General features: G+C 34.2%; 1 protein-coding gene across 4 annotated transcripts in view; it reads right to left on the bottom strand.

Annotated features, from left to right (window-relative positions):
* LOC148623240 (uncharacterized) overlaps positions 1-26,269 on the bottom strand; it is a 33,557-nt gene that overhangs the window by 4,508 nt on the left and 2,780 nt on the right. For 3 of the 4 annotated variants that reach the window (XM_088564930.1, XM_088564931.1, XM_088564932.1), the window contains exons 2-9: positions 23,414-23,477; positions 15,057-15,166; positions 13,821-13,925; positions 12,393-12,517; positions 7,991-8,171; positions 5,009-5,115; positions 1,845-1,961; positions 659-780 (exon numbers count right to left, since the gene is read on the bottom strand). In XM_088564930.1, the coding sequence (XP_088421056.1) occupies positions 659-780; positions 1,845-1,961; positions 5,009-5,115; positions 7,991-8,171; positions 12,393-12,517; positions 13,821-13,925; positions 15,057-15,166; positions 23,414-23,477 (931 nt within the window). Of the gene's footprint in view, positions 1-658; positions 781-1,844; positions 1,962-5,008; positions 5,116-7,990; positions 8,172-12,392; positions 12,518-13,820; positions 13,926-15,056; positions 15,167-21,981; positions 22,132-23,413; positions 23,478-26,269 lie in introns of those variants that run through there. The other variant, XM_088564933.1, reaches the window with a different exon arrangement.

The following is a 26,269-nucleotide window of genomic DNA, read 5'->3' as shown; positions in this document are numbered from 1 at the left end:
ATATTTATGAAACTATCAGATTTTACAAACCTCATATTTAAGTAATATTATTTATCTATTTATATTATTGTTATATTCAAGATATTTATAATTAATAGTGGTTCATAAGCCTCTAAAGGCTGGTTGGGGAAAAAAATATGCTAGAATCTCCCCATCCCTAAAAACCCTGCACCTGCGATTTTTATTACGGTAAAAACCAGATATCTTATAAATTTTCATATCCAGTTCAAAATCAACTTTTAATTAGTTAATGGAATCGTCTGCACGCTTGGCATAAAGGAAAAAAGTAGGATGCAAATGAGGCTCATGGCAGAGAGATGGTTCTTAATTCCTGCCACATTTCATATTCCAGTAAAGTTTTAATGCCATGGAGCATTTTATTTAACTTTTCAATATCCTGTATGTTTACAGAATTGTTCAATTCGATGAAATTTCTTGAGAAAAAAAAGAAAAAAAAGCCTTCCTCCCACATCAATTTTTTTTTAAAGTGGCCTAAGAACCTAGGCATTGTTTTCTGTATGGCCTTGATGTGTGTATTAAAGTTAGAAAGAATGATGAAGTAATCAAACCTACTTATGTCATGTATGTTATAAATATATCATAACATCCTATCTATCTATATTTGATCAACAATGTAATCACTAAAGCCATTTCTTACATTTATCATCAATTTCTTTACACTCTAGGCAAACCAAATTCCTGCCAACTTTGATCAGACTATGACATGCTTCATGAGTTCCAGCAGAGCCACACCAGTCACATGTCAAAATTTCCCACTTCCTGTAAATATATTCACACATAAGAGAATAATACACAATAACACATGTGATTACTTGTTAGAACATTAGGAATATTACATTACTAAGACCAATATGTCTAATTTCTGAAGGATACCAATATATTTCATTTCTGTCATGTAGAACTCATTGTCTTTCTTCATGATTTCAATTTTTTCTTTCTACTTTTAATTCAATTCTGACCCTATTTTCTACATCTAGTGGATGTCTGTCCCCCCTCCATTCCAGGTGGGTTAGTGGATGTCTGTTACCCTACCATATCTCAGGTGGGTAAGTGGATGTTTGTCAACCCTACATTTTAGGTGAGTTAGTGGATGTCTATCACCCTTCCGTATCTCAGGAGTGTAAGTGGATGTATGTCAACCCTATATTTCAGGTCAGTTAGTGAATGTTAGTCAACCTACCATCTCAGGTGGGTTAGTGGATGTTTGTCAACCCTCCATTTCAGGTGAGTTAGTGTATGTCTGTCACCCCATCATCATAGGTTGTTAAGTGGATTTTTATCAACCCTCCATTTTTGGTGGGTTAGTGGATGTCAGTCGACCCACCATCTCAGGTGGGTTAATGGATGTTTGTAAACCCTACATTTCAGGTGAGTTAGTGGATGTCTGTCTCCCTATCATATCTCAGGTGGGTAAGTGGATGTTTGTCAACCCTACATTTTAGGTGAGTTAGTGGATGTCTATCACCCTTCCGTATCTCAGGAGTGTAAGTGGATGTTTGTCAACCCTATATTTCAGGTCAGTTAGTGAATGTTAGTCAACCCACCATCTCAGGTGGGTTAGTGGATGTTTGTTAACTCTCCATTCCAGGTGAGTTAGTGGATGTCTGTCCCCCACCATCATAGGTTGGTAAGCGGATGTTTGTCAACCCTCCATTTCAGGTGAGTTAGTGGATGTCTGTCCCCCACCATTATAGGATGGTAAGCGGATGTTTGTCAACCCTCCATTTCAGGTGAGTTATTGGATGTCTGTCAATGAATTATATTACATTTGATAAAGACTCCAATCCAAAAGACTGTATTCCTTTTTTCCTAGATAAACCTACCCTCCATCACGATTATACTTTCTTCCATTTGGACATCGACATATTAAAGCATCACAATGCAAGTATCTTTCTAATAGTTCATTGTAAGCATTTGGCTCGGTCTCCCATGCAGCATCCCTGAAAAATATCATCATAACAATCAAGTACCTTTGCACATTAAAGCACGCTCACAACACCCTTCATGCCCAGTTTTGCACTCTTTAGAAAAGTCCAGTCCTTTTTCAAAACAAAAATGTGGTCCACCTTGATCGATTTCTGTGTATGTCAATCCCATTTTAGAAAAGTCCAGTCCTTATTCAAAACAAAAATGTGGTCCACCATGACAGTTTTCCGTGTATGTCAATCCCATCCAAGCTTTTGTAGCTACTAACCATTCACCAAAGTTTGAAGGCAATCAGTTGAAAAATGGAGGAGCTATCTAGGTCATGTTTTGACACAATAACGGAAGCACAGGCAACTTACAGATAGGTCAAAAACATTAACTCATTGTGTTGGGTATAATTACTTTATCCCAGTCAGATAATGGCATTTAGGATTATTGTAAATATATGTATACTTGATAAAATATAACTAGAGGCTCTAGTCTTAAAATAGATACCCTAAGGAGATGGTGACCATAGTAATAATACACTGAGTGGTTTCGGTACAGGTAAGCTAACGATCAATCAAAACGTTCCTTTAGTGGTATTGAACCCAAGGTCTGCTCTGGCTTCCAAAATTCTGTCGCCAGAAAAATCACCAGCTGCCATTTTTTGTTGCAAAAAGTTTTTAAAAAAAAGACAGTATTAAGTTCACTGACGAATTATCTTTTTCAATTCATCAAAATAACCTCTCCATTCATGACATACATGTACCCAAGATTCACTCTTGATGCATGTATAAAGCAGGTTCATATACATAAAATATTAAGTACTACTCCATAAACAGGCATTTTACTTCTATCAAAGACTATATTACTATTCTCATACAGTCCCTGATTTTAAAACATGCATGTTCCCCTAATGGTCTAATTTATCTAATACAATATAATTTACTTTTTTTTTTCACTTTTTTTTTTTTTAATTATTTTTAACAAACTTGATTCTTTTTTTCAAGTGATAAAATTTCAATCAAACTACAGTTTGTACCATGGACCATTAATAGTGTCCCTGTTTAATTATCTTGATATCTGAATAGAATTTCCTTAATTAGATTTTGGGAATCCCCATTCTATTTGTTTACCAATTTTCCTGCCAAAAAAGTCACATGGCAAAAGTGTAAACAAATGTCATTCATTTTCTTTTATCAATTCTTGCTTTTTGAAGTATTTAGACACTTCCTGATGGGATAATCATTGTTAATTGGATTTAATTTATTCTGTTATTAAGTAAGTCTGTTTCTTAATGTATTACATGGTTAAATAAGGCTGTGAAACATGTGTGTAGCCACGTGCACATGGCCTTAATTGTGTTTACCTTTGACCAGATATTGAAAGTTTTGATTGGCTCAATAATAGATTTACATTTGATTGACACCTCCTATGACGATATTGTCAGTCCAGTCGCCTGGTCTAATTACCTTTAATTGCCTTCAGTCGTAAATTGGTCATAGTCAATTAACTCTGACCAGGTGTCAACACAAATTTAGGGAGAATATCCGTTGCTGATAGACTTCCTGTCAATTTCAATATACAAAACCTAGGTGCCAAGAAAATCGCCAACTGGCTATTTTTGTCGCCAGATAAAATAAAAAATCACAAATTGCGACATTGGCGAAGCCCAGAGCGACCCCTGGAACCTACTTATAGTACAAACATCAGGAAAATGCTTCTGATCTCTTTTTGGCCCCTTAAATGGTCCCTTGAATCAATACTAGCTTCTTTTTTGTGGTCCACTGATCCACTGATCTACTGATCCACCGATCCACCGATCCACTGATCTATTGATCTACTGATCCACTGATCTATACTAGAGTTGTATACTTAAGATCCACTGATCTATACTAAAGTTGTATACTTCAATTTCATTAAATGCTTGTTTCTGGCCTCATTATGAACTCACAAAGGGTTGGTCAAAAACCTTTTTATGTTTTGAACTTTTTTGTAAAATTTTCTCAAGATACACGGACTAATTTTAATGTTATCAAACAATAATTTAATATGACAATTTTTACTGTTAGAAAAGATACCGCCTTTTTTATTTTATCTTGGATACAAGATTTTCCCATCACCTGATCAATAAACAAAGTCATGAACTTTGAGGTTTATTCTACGTAAATCAAACCAAAGTTCTTTATACAAGTTACATTTCTTAATTAACCAAGTGTCTATAAATGACTCCATGTACACACAAATCTTTTGAGGTACTGAAACTGCAAAAAAATAAACCTCATCATTTTTTTATGTTTTTCAAGGCCAATAACTCTAATATGAAGTCACCCTACAACTTTCCCCATTATAGGTTTCTTGAAAGCCTTATCATAAGGATCATATCCTCAATGACAGTTTGGGTCCACCTTTTAGATATTAGCTTAGATAAAAAGTCATTTTTTGCCTATCAAGGTGTCATCCTACACCATTGACCCAATTGAGACTTTTGTAGAGTTCTTCCTTATAGATTTTGAGATATGACTCAGAAATAGACAGTTTCTTACAGTGTTATATAAATAGACAGGGATGCCATATTTGTTGCCTGATTGATATAATCAAATTAATTTTTCAAGTATTTACCAAAAGATTGCTTGTGACCGAATTTTGTTACAATCCACTGAAAGATTTCAGAGGAGATTTTTAAAGAAAAGTTGATAACACACAACACATGTCTGACGATAATTGACACAGATAACCTGGACCTTAGTCCTGGTTAGTTAAATAAATAACAAAAACACTATTTTTTTCAGATTTGGCATGACAAGTTCAATTATTCATGTAATTGTCAGGCCACACTGACTACTTTAGGCTCAGTCCTCCTGTAAACCAAGATCTTTGTATTCAAGTACATAATTGTGTAAAATGATTAAAAGAAGTCAAAATAAAAACTCAGAGAATGTACATATAAAATAAATCTGTCAATTGTATAATCAACATCATTTTTTTTGTAAAGATTATCAAGTCATTTCAACATTTTCATCTTTGTTGTGAAATTAATTTAAAATGCACCTAAAATGTACATTCCTTTGTAACTTACTGGTCAGGTATGTAAATACCAAACTCCAACATTTCATTCTGGAACTGTTCTTTGTTATTACAAAGTGGACATTTGAAAAAGTACAGCCCAGCAGTTGATGCATGCTTCTACAAAAAAAAAGAAGATCAGAAACATACCATGTATGAAAATATTGGCTATCACAGCTATCTGTATAAACTATACAGCTCTGAGCTGATAACAGGTTACCTGTATAGGTATACAGCTCTGAGCTGATAACAGGCTACCTGTATAAACTTTACATCTCTGAGCTGATAACAGGTTACCTGTATAAGCTATACAGCTCTGAGCTGATAACAGGCTACCAGTACAGGTATACATCTCTGAGCTGATAACAGGCTACCAGTATAAGCAGGGGCAGATTCAGGCAGAGGTGCACCCCCCCCCCACTAAAATTTGCAAAGCATGGGTTGTCAGGGGTAGATTTAGGCGTTGTTAGGTTCAAACTTTAATTTCTCGCTAATTTTACCACAAAAAATATCTACATTGCACACTCTAGAAGAATATTTCACAAATTTAGCCTAAAAAAATGTTTTACCTCGCTCTGCTCGGTAAAAAATATTGACTGAAATCTAAAATCCTGGATCCGCCCCTGATAAGTATACATCTCTGAACTGATAGCCTGAAGTCCTTTTCACAAAAAAAAAATTAAGAAGTAATAAGTTATGATATCATTATATATCAAGGTATTGTGATACCATAACTTAGGACTAATTTTACACTTCAGATTTTTTGTGAATTGACCACAGCACTATTACATATTGTTTCCTTACTACAAAGCATGTTTAGTGAATTTCTATTCAGTAGTTTGAACAAGATGCTTCTGACATGTACTTCGGAAAACTTAGTTCAAAGGAGCATAACTCCTACAACAAGAAGAGGCTCCCAGGAGCCTGAATTGCTTGCCTAGTTAAATTTTTGCCTTTTAAGGGCAATAACTCTAACAAGGAGTTGTCAGACAATTTTGACTCCATTTGATTCATTGGACACATTTGTAAGCCTCATAATAAGGATCATTTCAGCAATTGAAAGCTATAGGCTAAACCTAACATATTTGGAGATGTATGCAAAAATCTGCAGTCTGACCCCATTGTTCTATTTTTAGAAAAGGCAGCCATGTTTTTTCAGCGATCAAAAATCTGCCATTTCGTTAAGGATAACCTATAAACAAAAATTCAACTTTCATTGAATTCTGTAGAGCAATTTCTGAGGAGAAGATTTTTTAAAGTAATAAAATCATGAACAGAAAAAAAAAAACGTCCAAAAAGGGCAATAACTCCAACATGGGTCAACAAATTTCACCAAAATTTGACTACAGATAGATCTCTTCATGCTGAATAATTTTACCACGTGTCGGATTTTGGTTAAACCTAACCATTTTGTAGATATATGCAAAAAACTACTGTCTGACCCATATGTTCTATTTTTAGTAATGGCAGCAATGCTTTATAACAGATCAAAAATCCAAACGGTCATTTTGTTAAGGATGCCCTTTAAAACAAAAATACTATTTTGATTGAATTCTGTAGAGCAGTTTCTGAGGAGAAGATTTTTTAAAGTAATAACATCATGAACAGAAAAAAACGTCCAAAAAGGGCAACAACTCCAACATGGGTCAACAAATTTGTCACCAAAATTTGACCACAGATAGATCTCATCATGCTGAATAATTTTACTCCCTTGTCAGAATTTGGCTAAATCTAACGGTTTTGGAGATTTATGTGAAAAACTACTGTCTGGCCTCTATGTTCTATTTTTAGTAATGGCGGCCATTTTTTTCGAGGCATAAAAAATCTCCAGATCAATTCTACGCATGATACCCCAAGGAACATTCATACCAAGTTTGGTTCAAACTGGTCAAGTAGTTTCAAAGGAGAATAGTTTTGAAAAATTGTTAACATATTGAGTCCTTACTAAATACCAAGTTTCATGAAATTCTGTTCAATATTATTGAGATAAGTAGTGATGACAAAAGCAGGGCAAACTGAGACGTTAAAAAAATATACCCTCCACGTAGAGTATAACTACAGTATCTAAGTAACCATGATTTGTTACAAAATGGAGCTCTAAGTGTAATGGTTACTGCTCAGCAAAATGCAATGAGTTACAACTGCATCATGCTCTAAGTGTAATGGTTACTGCTTTGCTGATTTCTATTGAATTGGGAGTTACTTCAACAAAGAACTTTCATCTAGCTGTTAATGCTCACCAGAATAAAGTTTGTAAGGAACCATGATTAATGGCAACAAGGACCAAGGATTCAAATTCACTTTAAAGAGGGAAAGGTTCTGAACTTTCCAAATAATGGTCAGTCCACTTGAAAAAAATCACAATTATTTTCATTATAGTCAATAAAGGGATTGAAGGGTTGAAAATTTAAAGCTTGTAGATAAGAGAGGGTCCATGACTTAGACCATTAATAATTTGAACCCTTGCACTCAGCGTTAGTGTTAATACTAACCTAAATACAATGTCTATGGAACCATGAATTATGACGACATAGGGCTTAAAGTGTTAGTTTTAAGTACCATTCTGTGTAAGAATCAGGCAATGAGTGGCACATCATTTATCTCAATTTGGCATTTTTTGCCTCAAATACATGTATAATCAAATACATCTAGACAACAACTGATAATTATCCTGAAGCATTGGTGACATCCATATTTTTTTACTCCTTATATCAGGAAAAATTTTCAATAGTGCATTTAAATTAAATTTGAACTATCAATATTTTAAAAAGGCAAACTTTACACTTTGACAGTAATTTCTTGAGGTTATGAGGTATAAAATACTTGGATAATGCAATAAAATCTCTATGTTTTTTACTTCATGTGCCACACTTTATATACATTTTGCCTGATTCTTCGACCGAGAAGTACTTAATACATGTACTAACCTAAATACAATGACTATGGAAATGAATTATGATGAGATAGGGTGTTTAGTGTTATTTTTAATGCTTACCTGAATACAGTTTCTATGGAACCACGAGTTACGACAACATGGCGCTCTTAGTGTATCATTTGATGCTCTGGCTTCTACTAAATTCATGCAAATAGCACATAAAGCATTAGCAGTGCCATAGAAGGCCAGTCTATCAGATATTGGTACCATCTGTCTTGGACGATGTTCTTGACAAAATGATCTGAAAATAAATAGTACAGTAATATGATTTTAGGCTTTGCCTATGAGGTAAAGAGCTATTGTACTCAAATTAGATTTAACTTTATTGATAATGTACCGTTAAGTTTTTATATCACTGATGTCTCACCCAACAGGAACAATACAATACTTGGTATAACACATGATTTGTGCCTGTCTTAAAACTGCATATGTGACTAATGACTAATGAGCCATTCAGGTTTTGTCAGAGAATCTACATATGTAGGAGGTCCCTATCAACTCCAGCCATGACAGAGAATCTACATATGTAGGACGTCCCTATCAACTCAAGCAATGACAGAGAATCTGCTTATGTAGGACACCTTATCAACTCAAGCCATGACAGAGAATCTACATATGTAGGACATCCCTATTAACTCATGTTATTAACTGTAAACCAAACTGCAAGCAATGTTTTGCAAATTGTGAGCAAGAAAAAATCAGGCAAAATAAAACAAGGTAAATATGTCACTTCACTTTGGATGTTATACAGAGTGGTAGTTAATAAGTTGGTTTAAAGAAGGTATTAGTTTGAGATCAGTTTTTAAATTTTGTTTTATATGAATCCTCAAACCTTATTTTTTAGCAGAAAAAAAATGAAATGGTCAACCTTAAAATTCAAAGAAAGACGTCTAGGAAACAGGATTTTATCTGTAACCAAGACATACTGGTAAGTTACACACATGCTACCTGTACAACCCATCTAAGGTAGTACAATACAGTTAGGTCATTTCTGAAAATTTGGTCTCATTTTGTTGAAATAAAGCTGTTTTGAGGCAATCCACACAGAAATTTCTAGTGTTTTGTCATAAAAAAGTGCATATTTTTTAAATCCTTGGTGTGTGGAGGTTCAAGTCATTTATAAGTAATTTAGTGATTATTCTTATAAAATCCTGTAGCCATGGTATCATACTGAAAAAAATATTACTGAGTTTTAGTACAAATCCGGGGTGCCTTCCCAAAACTAACAGCCAAATACTGTTTTATGAAAAATCAGGCACTTAGACACTACCACAGGATGAAAGCATGCAAGGAGTAGGTGGAAAAAAGGTAAAAATAATAAGACCCTTTTCGATTCAATCTCTCACAATTTTACTCCCAAAAGTTCGTGCAAAATAAGGTATTTTGAAAATCAACCATCTGATGCTGAGGAGAGACTGAAATGTTCCAGATACCATTTTTCATTTAAATCACACCTGTTTACCATAAGATATATTACATCTGCCTATGTATAAATGCTTATCTACATTTAAACAGTATATCCACCAAATTTCAACTTTTAATTTTAAGTTTTACAAAATTTGACAAGGGTAACTTGGTGTGTGAAACAGTGTGCCTTAATGTAACTGTATAGTGCACCCTTAAGCTACACACCAAATTCAAATTATTCAAATGAAGAATTTTTCCAAGTTTAACCAGACAAAAAAAATCACTTCATTGTTAGGGGTAAAGTACACAATACACACATCCCTTCTCATCTCTTCATTGTCAGGGGTAAAGTACATACATTCTCTCTCACCACTTCCCTGCCACAGTTAAAGTATATACATTCTCTCTTACCTCTTTCCTGCCAGGAGTAAAATAAATACATTCTCTCTCACCACTTTACTGCCAGGGGTAAAGTACAGTAGTTACTCTCTAAAATTGAAGTTTTCTGCACTTATTTTTTAAACACTTGCAGATATTTAGGTGATTTTTGGAATGTGAGTCTATCTTGATACATGTCAAATCAAGTTTATATTTCATTCTGCTTTGCTGATTTTGTCCCAGTTATGGCCCTAGAACTTTGAAAAATTTACTGAAATTTAAGTTTTCCCACACTATTTTTCTAAACACTTGCAGATATCGAGCTGATTTTCAGTATGTGAGTCTACCTTGATGAGTTACAGATCAAGTATACATTTCGTTTAGCATTGCTGATTTTTTCCAAAGTTTCAAAATCAAGGTCATTTCCTCAGTTTGTCATTTATACTTGATGATCCAAGGTAGTATTTGGGTCAGTGATATAAACAGCTGGTAGGGGACTATGGATTGTTTCGAAATACTCTCAGAATGCTTGTTTAATCTAGTGTCAATTACTCTGGAGCCCTTAGATCAGGTGCACAAAATTATAAACATGTCAAGCATGAGCACTGAAGTGTGAAATTAGTCTGATGAAGCCGTCATAATTACAACTGGTAATTAATAATAGACGCATGATTAGGTATTTCAAATTAAAAACATTATTTGTTAACGTTTTAATCTGCTTACAACTACCCATTTAGGTCACAACTTTAATTGATTGTGCAAATGTGTTACAACATACTGTAAGTCGGCATAAATTTGCATATTAAAGGGCTGATAACTCCGGAATGCTCAATTTGATGATGTTTTTCTGGTTAAGAATTTTTTTGTTTGTTTATATATTCTGACGGTTTTGAAGTTGTATATCCTGATTCGCATAGATTATATAAAACATTGTTATATTCATTTGAAAAACTGACAGCAGCATGGATCAACTATCTTCGTCAATTGATCGCCAGTACCCCCAAATGACAAATGAATATAAACAAATAATTTTACTATGTAAGCTCAGGTTGGGAAAACAATGGGTTTTAAATTTCAAAGGTCTATAAAACAAATGCCTGAAGTGATGAAAAACAATTGACTTATAGTCCAAAAAAAACTGTAAATAAACAAAAATTTACTCAATATTTGCTTAAAAAAATACTTTATATATACATAACAAATATGAAATAAAACTGTATATAATTTGTGCACAAGAACATAACAATGTACATGTAACAGAAACAAACATATACAATGAAATGTTCTCCAGTTAAATGAACCTTTATAGAACAGACATACAGACGGAAGAAAACTTATTATTACTGACCTGAGATAAACAGTAGGACTATTACTGACCTAAGTGGAATAGTAGGACTATTACTGACCTGAGTGGAATAGTAGGACTATTACTGACCTGAGTGGAACAGTAGGACTATTACTGACCTGAGTGGAATAGTAGGACTATTACTGACCTGAGTGGAATACAAAGAACATAACTAACCTGCGTGGAATAGTAGGACTATTATTGACCTGAGTGGAACAGTAGGACTATTACTGACCTGAGTGGAATAGTAGGACTATTACTGATCTGAGTGGAACAGTAGGACTATTACTGACCTGAGTGGAATAGTAGGACTACTACTGACGTGAGTGGAATCGTAGGACTACTACTGACCTGAGTGGAATCGTAGGACTATTACTGACTTGAGTGGAATAGTAGGTCTATAGGACTATTACTGACTTGAGTGAAATAGTAGGACTACTACTGACCTGAGTGGAATACAAAGAACATAACTAACCTGAGTGGAATAGTAGGACTATTACTGACCTGAGTGGAACAGTAGGACTATTACTGACCTGAGTGGAATAGTAGGACTATTACTGATCTGAGTGGAACAGTAGGACTACTACTGACCTGAGTGGAATCGTAGGACTACTACTGACCTGAGTGGAATCGTAGGACTATTACTGACCTGAGTGGAATCGTAGGACTATTACTGACTTGAGTGGAATAGTAGGATTACTACTGACCTGAGTGGAATCGTAGGACTATTACTGACCTGAGTGGAATACAAAGAACATTGCTGACCTGAGTGGAATAGTAGGACTATTACTGACCTGAGTGGAATAGTAGGCCCACTTTTGACCTGAGTGGAATCATAGGATTATTACTGACCTAAGTGCAATAGTAGGACTATTACTGACCTGAGTGGAATAGTAGGACTACTACTGACCTGAGTGGAAAAATAGAACTATTACTGACCTGAGTGGGATACAAAGAACATTGCTGACATGAGTGGAATAGTAGGATTATTACTGATCTGAGTGGAATAGTAGGACTATTGCTGATCTGAGTGGAATAGTAGGACTATTACTGACCTGAGTGGAATAATAGGACTACTACTGACCTGAGTGGAATAGTAGGACTATTACTGACCTGAGTGGAATAGTAGGACTATTACTGACCTGATTGGAATAGTAGGACTATTACTGACCTGAGGGGAATCGTAGGATTATTACTGACCTGATTGGAATAGTAGGACTATTACTGACCTGAGTGGAATAGTAGGATTATTACTGACCTGAGTGGAATAGTAGGACTATTACTGACCTGAGCAGAATACAAATTCTATAAAAACACCAAGATAATTATTACCTGAATGATCCAAAGAACTGATGGAGGGTACCATTCTGTCGTCCACATCCAAGATGGAATTTCTTACTACATGATCCAACAACACATCCAATTGTACTGCCTTTCTTTTTACAACAGTAACATCGCTATAAAATAAATTAAAGCATAAATTAATAATTTGTTTAATTTTGCCATGACTACTAATGGGAACCATAGTCATGACTACAGATGGGAACCCAAGCTATGACTACAGATGGGAACCCTAGCCATGACTACCGACTGGAACCCTAGCCATGACTACTGATGGCACCATAGTCATAACTACAGATGGGAACCCAAGCTATGACTACAGATGGGAACCCTAACCATGACTACCGACTGGAACCCTAGCCATGACTACTAATGGGAACCATAGTCATGACTACAGATGGGAACCCAAGCTATGACTACAGATGGGAACCCTAGCCATGACTACAGATGGAAACCCTAGCCATGTCTACAGATGGGGAACCCTAGCTACGACTACTAATGGGAACCCTAGCCATGACTACAGATGGGAACCCTAGCCATGACTACAGATGGGAACCCTAGCTATGACTACAGATGGCAACCCTAGCCATAAGTTTGTTTGTTTGTTTGTTGGGTTCCGAGCAGCAATATTTCAGCTATATTCAGACGATGAACATGAAATTGATGATAAAATGACCATGAAATGATGATGAAATGAAAAAGGGATGAGACACAAGGACAATGGGGTCGACAAATTTTGATTGCCACTGGAAATAGGGAGAGGTGCGTAGGGTCGGGTAATTTAGCCTCCTGTGGCGGAGCCCTATGGTTCCTACTCCGGAAGAATACCACAGTAGGGTTCTTTAACGTGCGAGGAACGTGGCATCTTTCCCAACACAGTGCACCACTATGGTTTGCGGTCAGGTTTTCCATATTATAGCCTGACAACCCCAGCATGTAACACGCCAGGGGTACCCCATTCCACCACCTGGGGCACACATCCCAGTTGCTCTGTGGGCAAAACGCCCTAGCCCCCGGCTAGGGTTCTGAGCACTATTCAGTCGGCTTTTACGACAAGCTTAGCGCTGCTTCAGGCCTATTCTTTTAACACCCGGACCTGCACGGGGCCCTAGCCATAAGTGCTGGGGTCATAAAAGGTGTCATTATTAGTAATTATGGATAAATTAGAGCATACTTTGAAGTCAGCTGAATGGAAAAGATAAATAAATTCACATGAAAACAGAATTTGACAACGAACTAAAACCTTTTTAATCAAACACATACAATTGAAGGATGTAAGCAATTTTCAATAATTAAGTCAAAGTCAATCCTGGAAATTGAAAAATATTTTGAAATCTCTGAATTTCAGTTTTAAACTCAAGATTACTCATTTAAATGGTCTTAGAGTCAAGAACTGAGATTTGACTACTGTATACTCACAAGCCTGGACCCTCTTTTGATTTCTTTCATTATATCATCAGGTAGAAATCCATAAATACCAACATCTTCAGTCTTTCCACGCTGACATAAACCACTTGCAAATAACTGCAATAAACATAATTAGTCAGAAAATGGCCAAAAATTTAACATTAATTATGTTTTCATTAAACATGTGAACAGATTCATGTATTTCTGTTAGATGTGAACAGATACATATATTTCTATTAGATCCCAACAGATACATGTATTTCTGTTTGATGTGAACAGATACATGTATTTCTGTAAGATGTCTGTTAATAGAATATGAGTACTAGCTGTGTCTGTTTATAGAATATGAGTACTAGCTGTGTCTGTCAATAGAATATGAGTACTAACTGTGTCTGTCAATAGAATATGAGTACTAGCTGTGTCTGTCTATAGAATATGAGTACTAGCTGTGTCTGTCTATAGAATATGAGTACTAGCTGTGTCTGTTTATAGAATATGAGTACTAGCTGTGTCTGTTTATAGAATATGAGTACTAGCTGTGTCTGTCAATAGAATATGAGTACTAGCTGTGTCTGTTTATAGAATATGAGTACTAGCTGTGTCTGTTTATAGAATATGAGTACTAGCTGTGTCTGTTTATAGAATGAGTACTAGCTGTGTATGTCAATAGAATATGAGTACTAGCTGTGTCTGTTAATAGAATATGAGTACTAGCTGTGTATGTCAATAAAATATGAGTACTAGCTGTGTCTGTTTATAGAATATGAGTACTAGCTGTGTCTGTCAATAGAATACGAGTACTAGCTGTGTATGTCTATAGAATATGAGTATTAGCTGTGTCGGTCAATAGAATATGAGTACTAGCTGTGTCTGTCAATAGAATATGTGTATTAGCTGTGTCTGTTTATAGAATATAAGTACTAGCTGTGTCTGTCTATAGAATATGAGTACTAGCTGTGTATGTCAATAGAATATGTGTATTAGCTGTGTCTGTTTATAGAATATGAGTACTAGCTGTGTCTGTTTATAGAATATGAGTACTAGCTGTGTATGTCAATAGAATATGAGTACTAGCTGTGTCTGTTTATAGAATATGAGTACTAGCTGTGTCTGTTTATAGAATATGAGTACTAGCTGTGTCTGTCAATAGAATATGTGTATTAGCTGTGTTGGTCAATAGAATATGTGTATTAGCTGTGTCTGTTTATAGAATACAAGTACATTGTACCTCTACTAGTTTATACATACCATACAAAAGTAATGAACCTGTAAACCACATTTTTTTATGAACTTTCCATAGTCCTCCTCATTGTTATCTTTCCTCAGACAAAATATACAAGTTTCCCCATCATCTATACCTACAAATAAAAATAAGTTATGTTTATTAATTAGCTAGGCTTATAGGTTTATAGGCTTTATTTATCCCCAGTAGTATATAATTTAAGGCATGGGACCATTTTTGTTTATTAAATAAAATGACTCAGGGAATAGGCTTTACATTTTCAGTGAAGTGACCAAATTTGCATAAAATGAATTTTTAGTGTTTACCGTATGAGACTTTTCTTGCTCATTAAAATTTTTAATAGCTACATTTATTAGCTACTCACTAGAAGTTGACCCCAGGCGTCAATTTCACAAAAAGTTGTAAGTGTAATGTTGATCATAAGTAATGACGTCATAAACTAAAATAGCATCATGACGTCATAATTTACGATCAATATCACACTTACAACTTCTTGTGAAACCGACGCCAGGAGTTAAACATAAACTGCCTACAATTTACAACAATGTACACGCATGCCTTATAAAAACAAATTTATTCATTTTATTTAGAATCACGTGTACATTGTATCCTTCACAGTACACAATTTTATGTTGTCAATTTGTGGCAAACCATGATCACAAATTGGCAGGTAACTGAAATATGTAGAAACAAAAATTTCATATTGTGTAAAAATCATCTATGTCAGTATGATAATGAGTAAATCTGAATAATGTCATAGGAGATCTACTGAATATTACAGACTTTGACTCCACACAAAACTGACAATGCTACAAGTGTGATTACAACTGACTGTCAAAACTACATGTATGATTACTAATGACTGTTAATGCTACATGTATGATTACTGACTCAATGCTACATGTATGATTACTAGTAACTGTCAACACTACATGTATGATTACTACTGACTGTTAATGTTACATGAAAGATTACAACTGACTATCAATGATACATGTATGATTACTAGCAACTGTCAAAGCTACATGTATGATATCTAATGACTGTCAATGCTACATGTATGATAACTACTGACTGTCAAAGATACATGCATAATTACTACTGACCGTTAATGCTACATGTATGATTACTATTGACTTACAATGCTACATGTATAGTAAGATTACTATTTTTGACATATTGATATACATATGTCTCCTGCAGCCAAAAAATAAAAACAAAGACCCCATAACTCCTGTAAAATTACATGTAGAAGAATCAAAATGCAATATGATCAACTAAATACAGTAATTAACTATCCTGTAAAATTTGAAATATAATTTCATTTAGTTAAGCATAAGAATTAGACTGAAATCAAGTTCTCCCACAATTTTTCACTATAGTACAGTACTTTATAGTTTCATTTTCAGAGTTGTTTATTTATTAATGACATTCTGCAGATGCAAATTATCATTCATTTTGATGTTGCTGCTACACTTCTATCTTAAAGGCTTCTTATACCATCCACGCCCACACCCACGGATACTCGATTTTCAATATACTTAAATTTTTTCAGGTTGGCTGGCAGTGCCTGTTTGTTTTCTGTCTGTGTTTTGCTGTGTCAGCAAGGTTAAAAGAAACAATTGTGTCCCATGGCCTGTAATTTTCCTAGAACATTGTGACCCATTAAGTTCATTGGTACTTTAAATAAACGAAACAGATCAGGATACAGAACCAAAAAAAATCTGGAAATTCAGATTGACCAACGGAAAACTGTGCGCCCACAGGAGAGAAAAAGAAGGAAAAATGTTCATTTAATGTAAAGTTTTTTCAAAGTATAAGACCATAGCCCCCATTTAACAGTTCCAACCCTATGTTTCGGTTTGGAAGAAACAATATAATAGAGATACAACAACTTCTACTCAAGTCAAGCCGATGTCTATATGTTTATTTATTTGCCTTAAGTCCCTTGACAGTAAGGACCATTACCCCCAAATCTGTGCAAACCTTCCTTTTGTGGTATGGACTTGGAATGTAATTAATTAAATTACCCATTACATTGCAAAAATGATCAATTACACTAATCACAATTACACTGTTGCACAACGTTTTGATATTCAATTTTAGTTTAAAGTTCTATGATCCACTTTGGATCCCTTTATCTCATAAAGGGATAATGATAGAGTAAATCAGTTAGCATACATGTACATGTACATATCAAGATGAACAATTTGCAAAATTCCTTCATTAAAATCAGAAGGTCTTTCATAAGATGTTTTGTGCCCATTTTAACCCCTTACATGAAACTCAAAAACAACTAGTGATATTCCAAAACTGATTGATAAATGCAAGCCAGCACTCCACAGTATTGTAGAACTGCCTAATTTTGGTCTTGTTATATGATGCTTTGTAACATTTATCACTTTAAAAAATTGTCAAGCTTCTGTAAATCTATATATCTAGAAATAGCTCAAGCCAAGGCCTTCAGGGTGCAGCGAATATTTTCTGGAAAAAAATTACCCACAGCATATAGGGTTACCATAGAAACCATGCAAAAATATGCGAAAATTTGCAAAAAAGTTCATAAAATCAGGTTTAAAAATATCAAATTTCCCGCAATATATCTTAATTTTTTATTTCATGCTCTGAAACTGTCTAAACTTTTTTCTTCAAGAACTCCTTCCTCATATGGGCATCGCAAGTTAGATTTTGAGCTATTTCACTTTGTAATCCACTTATTAAATTTAGCATGGTAAAAAACTGACTTACTTTCAATTCACAATGAAGGCAACTTATCATTGACAAAAAGCCCCTTCAACATTGAAAATATATAAAACAGTTGCAAAATACTTTGAAAAGTCTCCCTTTTCAGAAAATGTTTTATCAACAATAGATTCTTCATTTTTAATCACTATAGCAACCAACAGTTTCCATTAATGTCATTTTTCATCCCTAGTCAAAAGTGTGAAACTTAACTAAACTGTGGAGTGCTGGCTTAAGCAGAATGCAATATTAAATATTGTAATTTTCTAGTTATATCTTGAAAGCTTACCTTCTTACCAGTAATATGATACCAAATTTATCAAAATTGGACAATTCATAACAATTTTAGAGGCATTCTCATATTAGGCTATCTCCTCTTCATTAGTGGAGAACCTTCCTTATACCTAAGTGCAGATATGCATTTCACCTGTTTTGCTATATTCATCTTTTAAATGATAATTTTCACTTAAAACATACAAAATGACAACCCATATGTACTTATAAACCCTAAATTTGGGGTTTTGTAAGCTTTTAACACAGGTTTTATGCCAAAATAGTGCATTTGAAGTTCTTCGCATGAAAAATCACAGAAATCTGGATGAACAGAGAACCAAATACTAAAAAGTCCACTCCAGGTCTAAGGTTATTAAACCTTTGCTTATTGAGCACTTAAAAGTTGCCTGGATAATTATTTTACATGTAACCTGCACAAATATTTAGCTTTTAAAAATATATTCCAATTCTTTGTGATGGCAAGAGCCATATTCACACATGAATCAGTTCAATGACTGTTCTGTTAACTTTGCAAAAAATCAGCATAATTGGTTGCTAGGAACTTCCTACCTAACAACAACATGTGTCCATACCATATTTTACATTTTTTTTAACCCTTGTATCAAAGCATAGCATAAAAACACTAGTTTCTAAGATGTAAAGCATTTTTTTTAAATGTGTAGGGGTATTGGCAGCTCCCTTGAAGCCAGCACTCCACAGTATTGTAGAACTGCCTAATTTTGGTCTTGTTATCTGATGCTTTGTAACATTTATCACTTTAAAAAATTGTCAAGCATCTTTAAATCTATATATCTAGAAATAGCTCAAGCCAAGGCCTTCAGGGTGCAGTGAAAATTTTCTGGAAAAAAATTACCCACAACAAATAGGGTAACCATAAAAACCATGCAAAAATATGCGAAAATTTGCAAAAAAGTTCATAAAATCAGGTTTAAAAATATCAAATTTTCCGCAAAATATCTTTTATAAATTTATATTTCATGCCCTGAAACTGTCTAAACTTTTTCCTTCGAAAACCCCGTCCTCATTTGCATCGCCATTAGATTTTGAGCTCTTTCAATTTATAATCCACTTATTAAATTTAGCATGGTAAAAAATTGACTTACTTTCACTTTCACAATGAAGTCAAATTGTCATTGAGAAAAAGCCCCTTCAACATTGAAAATATATAAAACAGTTGCAGAATACTTTGAAAAGTCTCCCTTTTCAGAAAATGTTTTATCAACAATAGATTCTTCATTTTTAATCACTATAGCAACCACTGGTTTCCATTAATGTCATTTTTCATCCCTAGTCAAAAGTGTGAAACTAAACTACACTGTGGAGTGCTGGCCAAGCAGAGATTTTCAAGAGTTATCCAATGAAAACAAGAGGCTCCCAGGAGCCTGAATCAATCACCTTGTTGAATTTTGCCTTTCAAGACAATAAATTTTACAAGAAGTTGTCCAACAATTTTGACTCAAGAAGACTTTGGTAGGAATTGTCATAAGGATCATTTCAGCAATTGAAAATATTTTTTCTATCTATCATAGTTCTCAAGACATTGACTAAATCTGTAAAAAAAACTAGAAGCCCTGTTAATCACAGAAGCCCCCGCGTCATTTGTTAGTAGTGATTTTTTTTAGTAAATCAAATGTGTCTGTTAGACACTAATGATGCCCCCGCTCGCCGGATTGCCAAATTAGGAACATGTTTATTTTTGTATGAAGACATGGTTTGCAGATTCAGAAATCCTTCCAAGACTTGTGCTACTCATGGTCTGTTGGTTCAGCTTAATCCTTCCAAGACTTGCAATGACAAACTGTTCTAGTACCGTAACTAGAAAAATTTGGGGATCAATTTGGGGATGAGAAATTCCTAAATATAGGCATATCTACATAATGTATTCTGGCCACATAGTGTCATGAAATTCTGTTTGGTAGTGCCAGACTGGTTGCGATGAGAAAAAGCGGACTGATGGACGGACTGACGGACACATAAAAATGTTAATACCCCCAATAACAAATCCCCAACTTTGTTGCTTGATATATATTTCTGACAAAAATTACTAAGTCCAACTATCACCCAGTACCATAATATTTCATGAAAATCAAGATCCTATGCACACCATCATTATGTGTAGAAACATCCTGCATAAAATATTTTAGATGTAGTTCAAAAACCACAGGAGGAGATAGCCATACAACCCATATAGCCCTATTTCTGATGAAAATAACTAAGCCTAATTTTTCACAAAAAAATCAAAATCCTTTGACACTGCACACCTTCATCATGTGTAGAAATATCCTGTAAAATATTTTAAATGTAGTTCAAAACACTGTACCAGGAGATAGCTGGACAAGCCATGATCAATATATTTCTGAGTAAAATGACTAAGTGTAACAATCACCAATTTCCATAATATTTCACGAAAATCGAAACTTTTTGGCCCTGCACACCTTCATCATGTGTAGAAATATCCTGTAAAATATTTTAGATGTAGTTCAATAACTGTACTAGGGGATAGCCGGATAAGCCATGATCATGTGTAATCCAGACGGATGGACAAGGGTAAATTAATATGCCCCCCGACAGTTTGTCCAAGGGGCATAAAAAGAGTAATTTTTCCCCTTTCAAGGACAATGACTCTTACAAGGAGTAATCTGAAAATTTATATCCCTGAAGACTTTTGTAGGCCTTATAATTAGGATCATTTCAGCTATTACAAGAAATTGGCTAAACCTAACCGTTTTGGAGATAAACATGTACGCGAAAAACTACAGTCTGACCCCTATGTTCTATTTTTAGTAACAGCAGATCAAAAATCCCCACATCAGTTCTATGCAGGATACCATAAGGAACACTCAAATCAAGTTTGGTTCCAATTGGTCAAGTAGTGTTAGAGGAGAAAACTTTTGAAAGAAATTAAAGAACCTTAGAGACCACGCATCCCAATGCTGGATACTCAAGTAAATTTGTTCGTAAGAGAAATTCATATAGAAGGTATCCAATAAAAAAATGAAAAAGAGTGTTTTTTCAGGCTTTAGACCTTTAGTTAATCCAATGTAAATATCATCGTAGTGGAACAAAACATACACTTGACCAGTAACTTATCATGGTGAACTTACATACCAAAAATCATGTCATAATCTTCAAGCATGTAGAAACAGGAGCTCCCAGGATCCTGAATCACTTACCTGGTTGAAGGAGAAGATTTTTAAAGAAATAACATTAAAAATAGCAAAAAAACATCGAAAAAGGGCAATAACTCTTAAATAGCTTCACTGATAAAAATGAAAATTTGACCACAGATAGATCTCATCATGCTGAACACTTTTACCACAAGATGAACACTTTTACCCACATCAGAATTTGGCTAAACCTAACAGTTTTGAAGATATAAGCAAAAAACTGCAGTTTGGCCCCTATGTTTTATTTTTAGTAACAGCAGCCATGTTTTTTTGACAGATCAAAAATATAAACATAATGTTTGTGCCAGATACGCTAAGGAACATTCATACCAAGTTTGGTACCAACTGATCAAGTAGCGTCAGAGGAGAAGAGTTTTGAAAATTTGTTAATGACGAAAGACACCAAGTGATGGCAATAGCTCACATGACCTTCCACCAGGTGAGCTAAAAATAATTAAATCATACCAGAAATAAAGTTTTAAGGGTGTGGCCCAAGTTGGTCCCATTTAACATAAAAATGCTAAATGCTATTTAAAATCTGATTATCTATTTTATATTCTTAAAACCGAATTCGAACTTCATAAGAAACAAATTTAAAAAAACAATTTTCAAAATTAAATGAAAAACTAGAAAAACTGTGAGTAATGCTCTCTAAATATATACCCCCTGTTCCGCCAAATATGACACACAGAAATCTTAATTGTAATGATATTCTGATATTTTTTACCTTAGTTGGGTCATTGTATTATCAAAATCCATTCTTGTTATATTCAAAAGTGCTATGTACATGTAACCTTCAAAGTGAATGTCCTCAGTGGCATCATGGTTTCTTGCAAGCAGTAATTTTAAATAATTAAATAATATTTTATCTAAAGCAGTAATCTGTAAATAGAAAAATCTTAAAAGATTATTTAATTACTACAGTGTATATCACCAAACATTCCTTCCAATTTGTGCTAAGAAATCTTCAACTGAAAATTTCCAAATACTGCACATGTCAAATTTGTCGCTTCGAAAACAGGAAGTACATGACCTAGCAACCTGGAAAAAGAAGGCATGGTACAAATCATCATGCTTTAGCCACATACCAAAAAAACTTATCATTCCTTCGAATGGGTGCTGAGAAAACTGTGATGGAAATTTTCCCAAATTACTTAATACCTAATCATTCCCTCCGGTAGAATCCAAGAAATCTGTGACAGAAATATTTGTTACAGACAGAATGACGGACACCCCGATCACTATATACCCCAACTTTTCAAGTGGAGGGAATAATAAGCATACTCCACATTAATTTTAAATAAACACCTACTGTATACCCCTTTTGGCTCCTTTTTTTTCTAACTTTAAGTTGATTTTCACATTTCTTGACCATGCAGTGTGAGTAAAATATTTCTTGTCTTTAGAGAGATTTGAGTTCTCAGGCCGAAATTGGTTGTTGCGTGATTGTATTGCACTGTCTATGAAACATCATTGGTCGAAAAGCAACGTTTCTTGACTTTCTGCCATGACACAGATGCGGAGTGACACCTATGTTTTTGTTATGAAAAATTAAAAGAAACAGAATCTAAAAATTTAGCTTGTTGATTATGAAATTTTTTTCATTTTGAGAATTTCCATCATCAACTTGCTATCGTTCAAGATTCCCCATTTTCAGAACAGAAGGGGTCAGTTTTTTTTAATAGCTATTTTTAATAGCAAGCTTTCTCTAGCAGGAAATATTCTAAACAATATCATAAAAATACATTGTATCATGACTTAATTCATCTCAAGGATATGGAAAAATTAACATCATACCACAATGTGACCGCAAATGTCCTTGTATACAATCAGACCAGATAAGTGAACTTTATCTTCCACACAAAGGTCTAAGTTCCAAAAGGATACTGATACTGGACTTCAGGTCCTAGAAATGTGAAATATTTTTGGTCCAATGCAATTTTTCCAGTTTGACCATTGGACAGAATTACTTATGAAGACTATGGTTGTGTCATCATGACCCCTAGTGCAAATTTCTACATTGAACAATGCATACATGTACAGTATATGTATATTCAAGGTATTGTGGGAAACAAGAAACTGTGCTTTTTGGGGGATTACACTGCAAGTTCTTTTAATTAAATGTAACACTGCAAATGCACTAGTTACTTTAAACTTACTCAGCAATGAAGCAACACTTATATCTGACTTTCTTTTCTTTTTGGATGTCATCATACAGGTAATCTGAAAGTATAGATTTAAACATTACCTACCAAGATGCATCAAAGAGCCTGAAAACTAGTACATGTACATGTAAGTTAACAGTGTCTCACAGTGTGAATAGTATTGTGAAAGTATCATTATTAGTAGGGTAAATGTAATTTTCATAGTTTTTCTGGATTTGGTAAACCATGAAATTAGGTTCCCAATGAAAAAGAAATTTCCAGTAAATATATAAGGTCAAGTTGTTAAAATCAAGAACCTACTAATATTTTTCCCTAAACCATGAAAATTGGTTCCACAAATAAAAGTACTTCCACAGTAATTTATTATACAGTTGTACAATTAAATAGAAGAAAAATGCCAGTTATTCAACTTAAATGTACAAACAACTTATTAATGTACTTTTGTTGTAAAATGTAAATTAAACGGGCTAATTTTAACAACATGTACATTCTATGTGTCTATTGATTGAAATGATAAAAATAAACAGCTGCTTTCAAGTGCACAATATGCCCAGGGATCGAAATTAACAGGACCCACTGGCAAACACAGTGATTAAGCTAGCGCTCGTCATTTTCGCCATTTACAAAAGGAATTCATAGATGACAAAAATATTTTAGATCGTTTTCGTTATTTAAAATTTTAAGTGTATAAAAAAAATTCCATTTGAAAAGTATTTAAGGTAAATTTTCAACAATTTCGTCACCTTAAATATAAAAGTTGTTAAAAACTGTCAATCAAAAGTTACATAGTTTCACCTGGCCTAACGCTTTGACAAGTTTATGACCCTGCGGCCCTGCTTGGTAATTACCAGGTCAACCAGGTGTGAAATACATTCTATTGTTGTTAACCTGGCAAGCCTCATATGTGCATCGTTAATAATCCTTCAAAATAACAACAATTAATTTATCAATATTTTGATCATTAGGAGTAATCCCTTTTGGAATTCAGAGCTGGAGATATTGTTTTGACCGCCACGAAAAATATCTGCAGCGCTGAATCCTAAAAAGGATTACATTAAGAGCACAAAAGATAATCCCGGGATTCTCACTCGTCTTAGCCGATTGTTTTTGACCGCTGAAAAAAAGCTTCGAGATGACTCGAGACATTTCCGATTTCAAGTACGTTTAAAATATAACTTATATATATAATTAATTTAAGGGTTAGTCGTGTTAAACAATTTCGATCTTTAATGGATGCAAAAAAATATAAAAACAAACCCTTCACGAACCTCACACATATATAGCTATCTATTTTTAGAAATTTAAATGCACACACTATAAAAAACAGTGTCTCAGATGTGTGACTGGTCATCTAATGGATTTCAATTAATTTTAACGCAATGCCGGACAGTTAGGAAGTATTAATCAACAATAAATATTTATTTTACGATTCTCTTTTCTTCTTGAAACAAAATCACAATGATAACGGACTTCTTCAATTTGACTCATGATCCGGGGTCAAAGGTTACTAAAAATTACCACCCAGCAGTAAGACATCACAGAGCAACCACTTACAGAGTTCAAATGACTGCCAATGTGGCCAAGCTCCTTTCTATCTGTCTAGTTTCAGCTTTATCATCTGGTGACCCAAGAGGGGATTTAGTAGGTACAATCTGATCAAGACCTACATGTATCTTAGGAACAGACTCAAGGTTTCGTTAGTCTGTTCTCTTCTAAAGATCTGTCTCCGTCCTTCTGATTTGAGGAGTTTTAGGTTGAAGGAGGCTTTTGAGGTGTGGTCTTTGGGAAAGGACAGGAGGAATTTCTCATACCATAATAGTAGCTTTTGTCAAATTGTAACTATTTCTAGACTAAATGCATCAAAGCTTTGTCATGATGTAAAAAAACCTATTTCTCTAACAGTAATTATTTTATTTTATTATGTAACACACGTTTTCTTATAGAAAATAACAGTTATTTTATTGTAATATTTATTATATTTATTGTATGTATGTATCTGTAAACTTAAAATAAAAATAAATATATATATGTCTTTATATAGTTTATAATACTATTTACAAAAATCTACTGCCCATAATATGTCGTTTATGCTTGGCACAAAAGTGACTAAAGCCCTCAAAATCCTAGCTAAAACCCTGTAAACAGACCATAAAAATTGGTGTGGGCTTAAAACATGTACACTTACAGGAAAAAAAATCTTTATGCGACAAATCAACTTTGTCAGTTGATACTAAAATTACATGTACAAAAATGTAAATGTACCTATATTTGTAATTATTCAAAGTCCTAAAGAATTGAGTCAAGAAACATGTTAAAGTCACTGACAGATTTTTTTGGTGGCCAAATTAAAGTCTTCATGAAGATCTTTCAGAAAATTGTAGACATTTGGTCCACCATATATTCAAGAAATACTGGACTGAAGAGAAGCAGGGCTTTAACAGGACCAAATTTTGTTTTCATATTTCAGTCCCAACATGTTGCTTTAATCTAATAAGAGTTACAATTCTTTCACAATTAAGCTATGGAACAATGCCAGACTTCCAGAAAATGAGTTTCTTCTGATCAAATCCCAATACTGCTGGTTTTGTCCATCAGACCGACAGACTTCATGAAGACAGTTGTGCAGAACCATGTTAAGGAAACACTTGATCTATTTTTATATAAGAGTTGAAAGTTTTTATTTTTTTTATCAATTTTTAACAGACATTAATTTTTTGTATTTGTTGTAATATACCTTTTAATCATTAAGCCCCTACTACAACATACATGTACACCAAAGAAATTATTTACCAAAGCAGTGGCTCCTTGTTCACACATTTGTGGACAGGGAGCCTCTTTAGGCTAATTGTC

Source organism: Perna viridis, chromosome 2, assembly GCF_037379345.1.
Source record: "Perna viridis isolate PV_CMFRI_1.1 ecotype Kerala chromosome 2, ASM3737934v1, whole genome shotgun sequence".
NCBI classification, from domain to species: Eukaryota; Metazoa; Mollusca; class Bivalvia; order Mytilida; family Mytilidae; genus Perna; species Perna viridis.
This window is presented reverse-complemented; position numbering and strand designations above follow the sequence as displayed.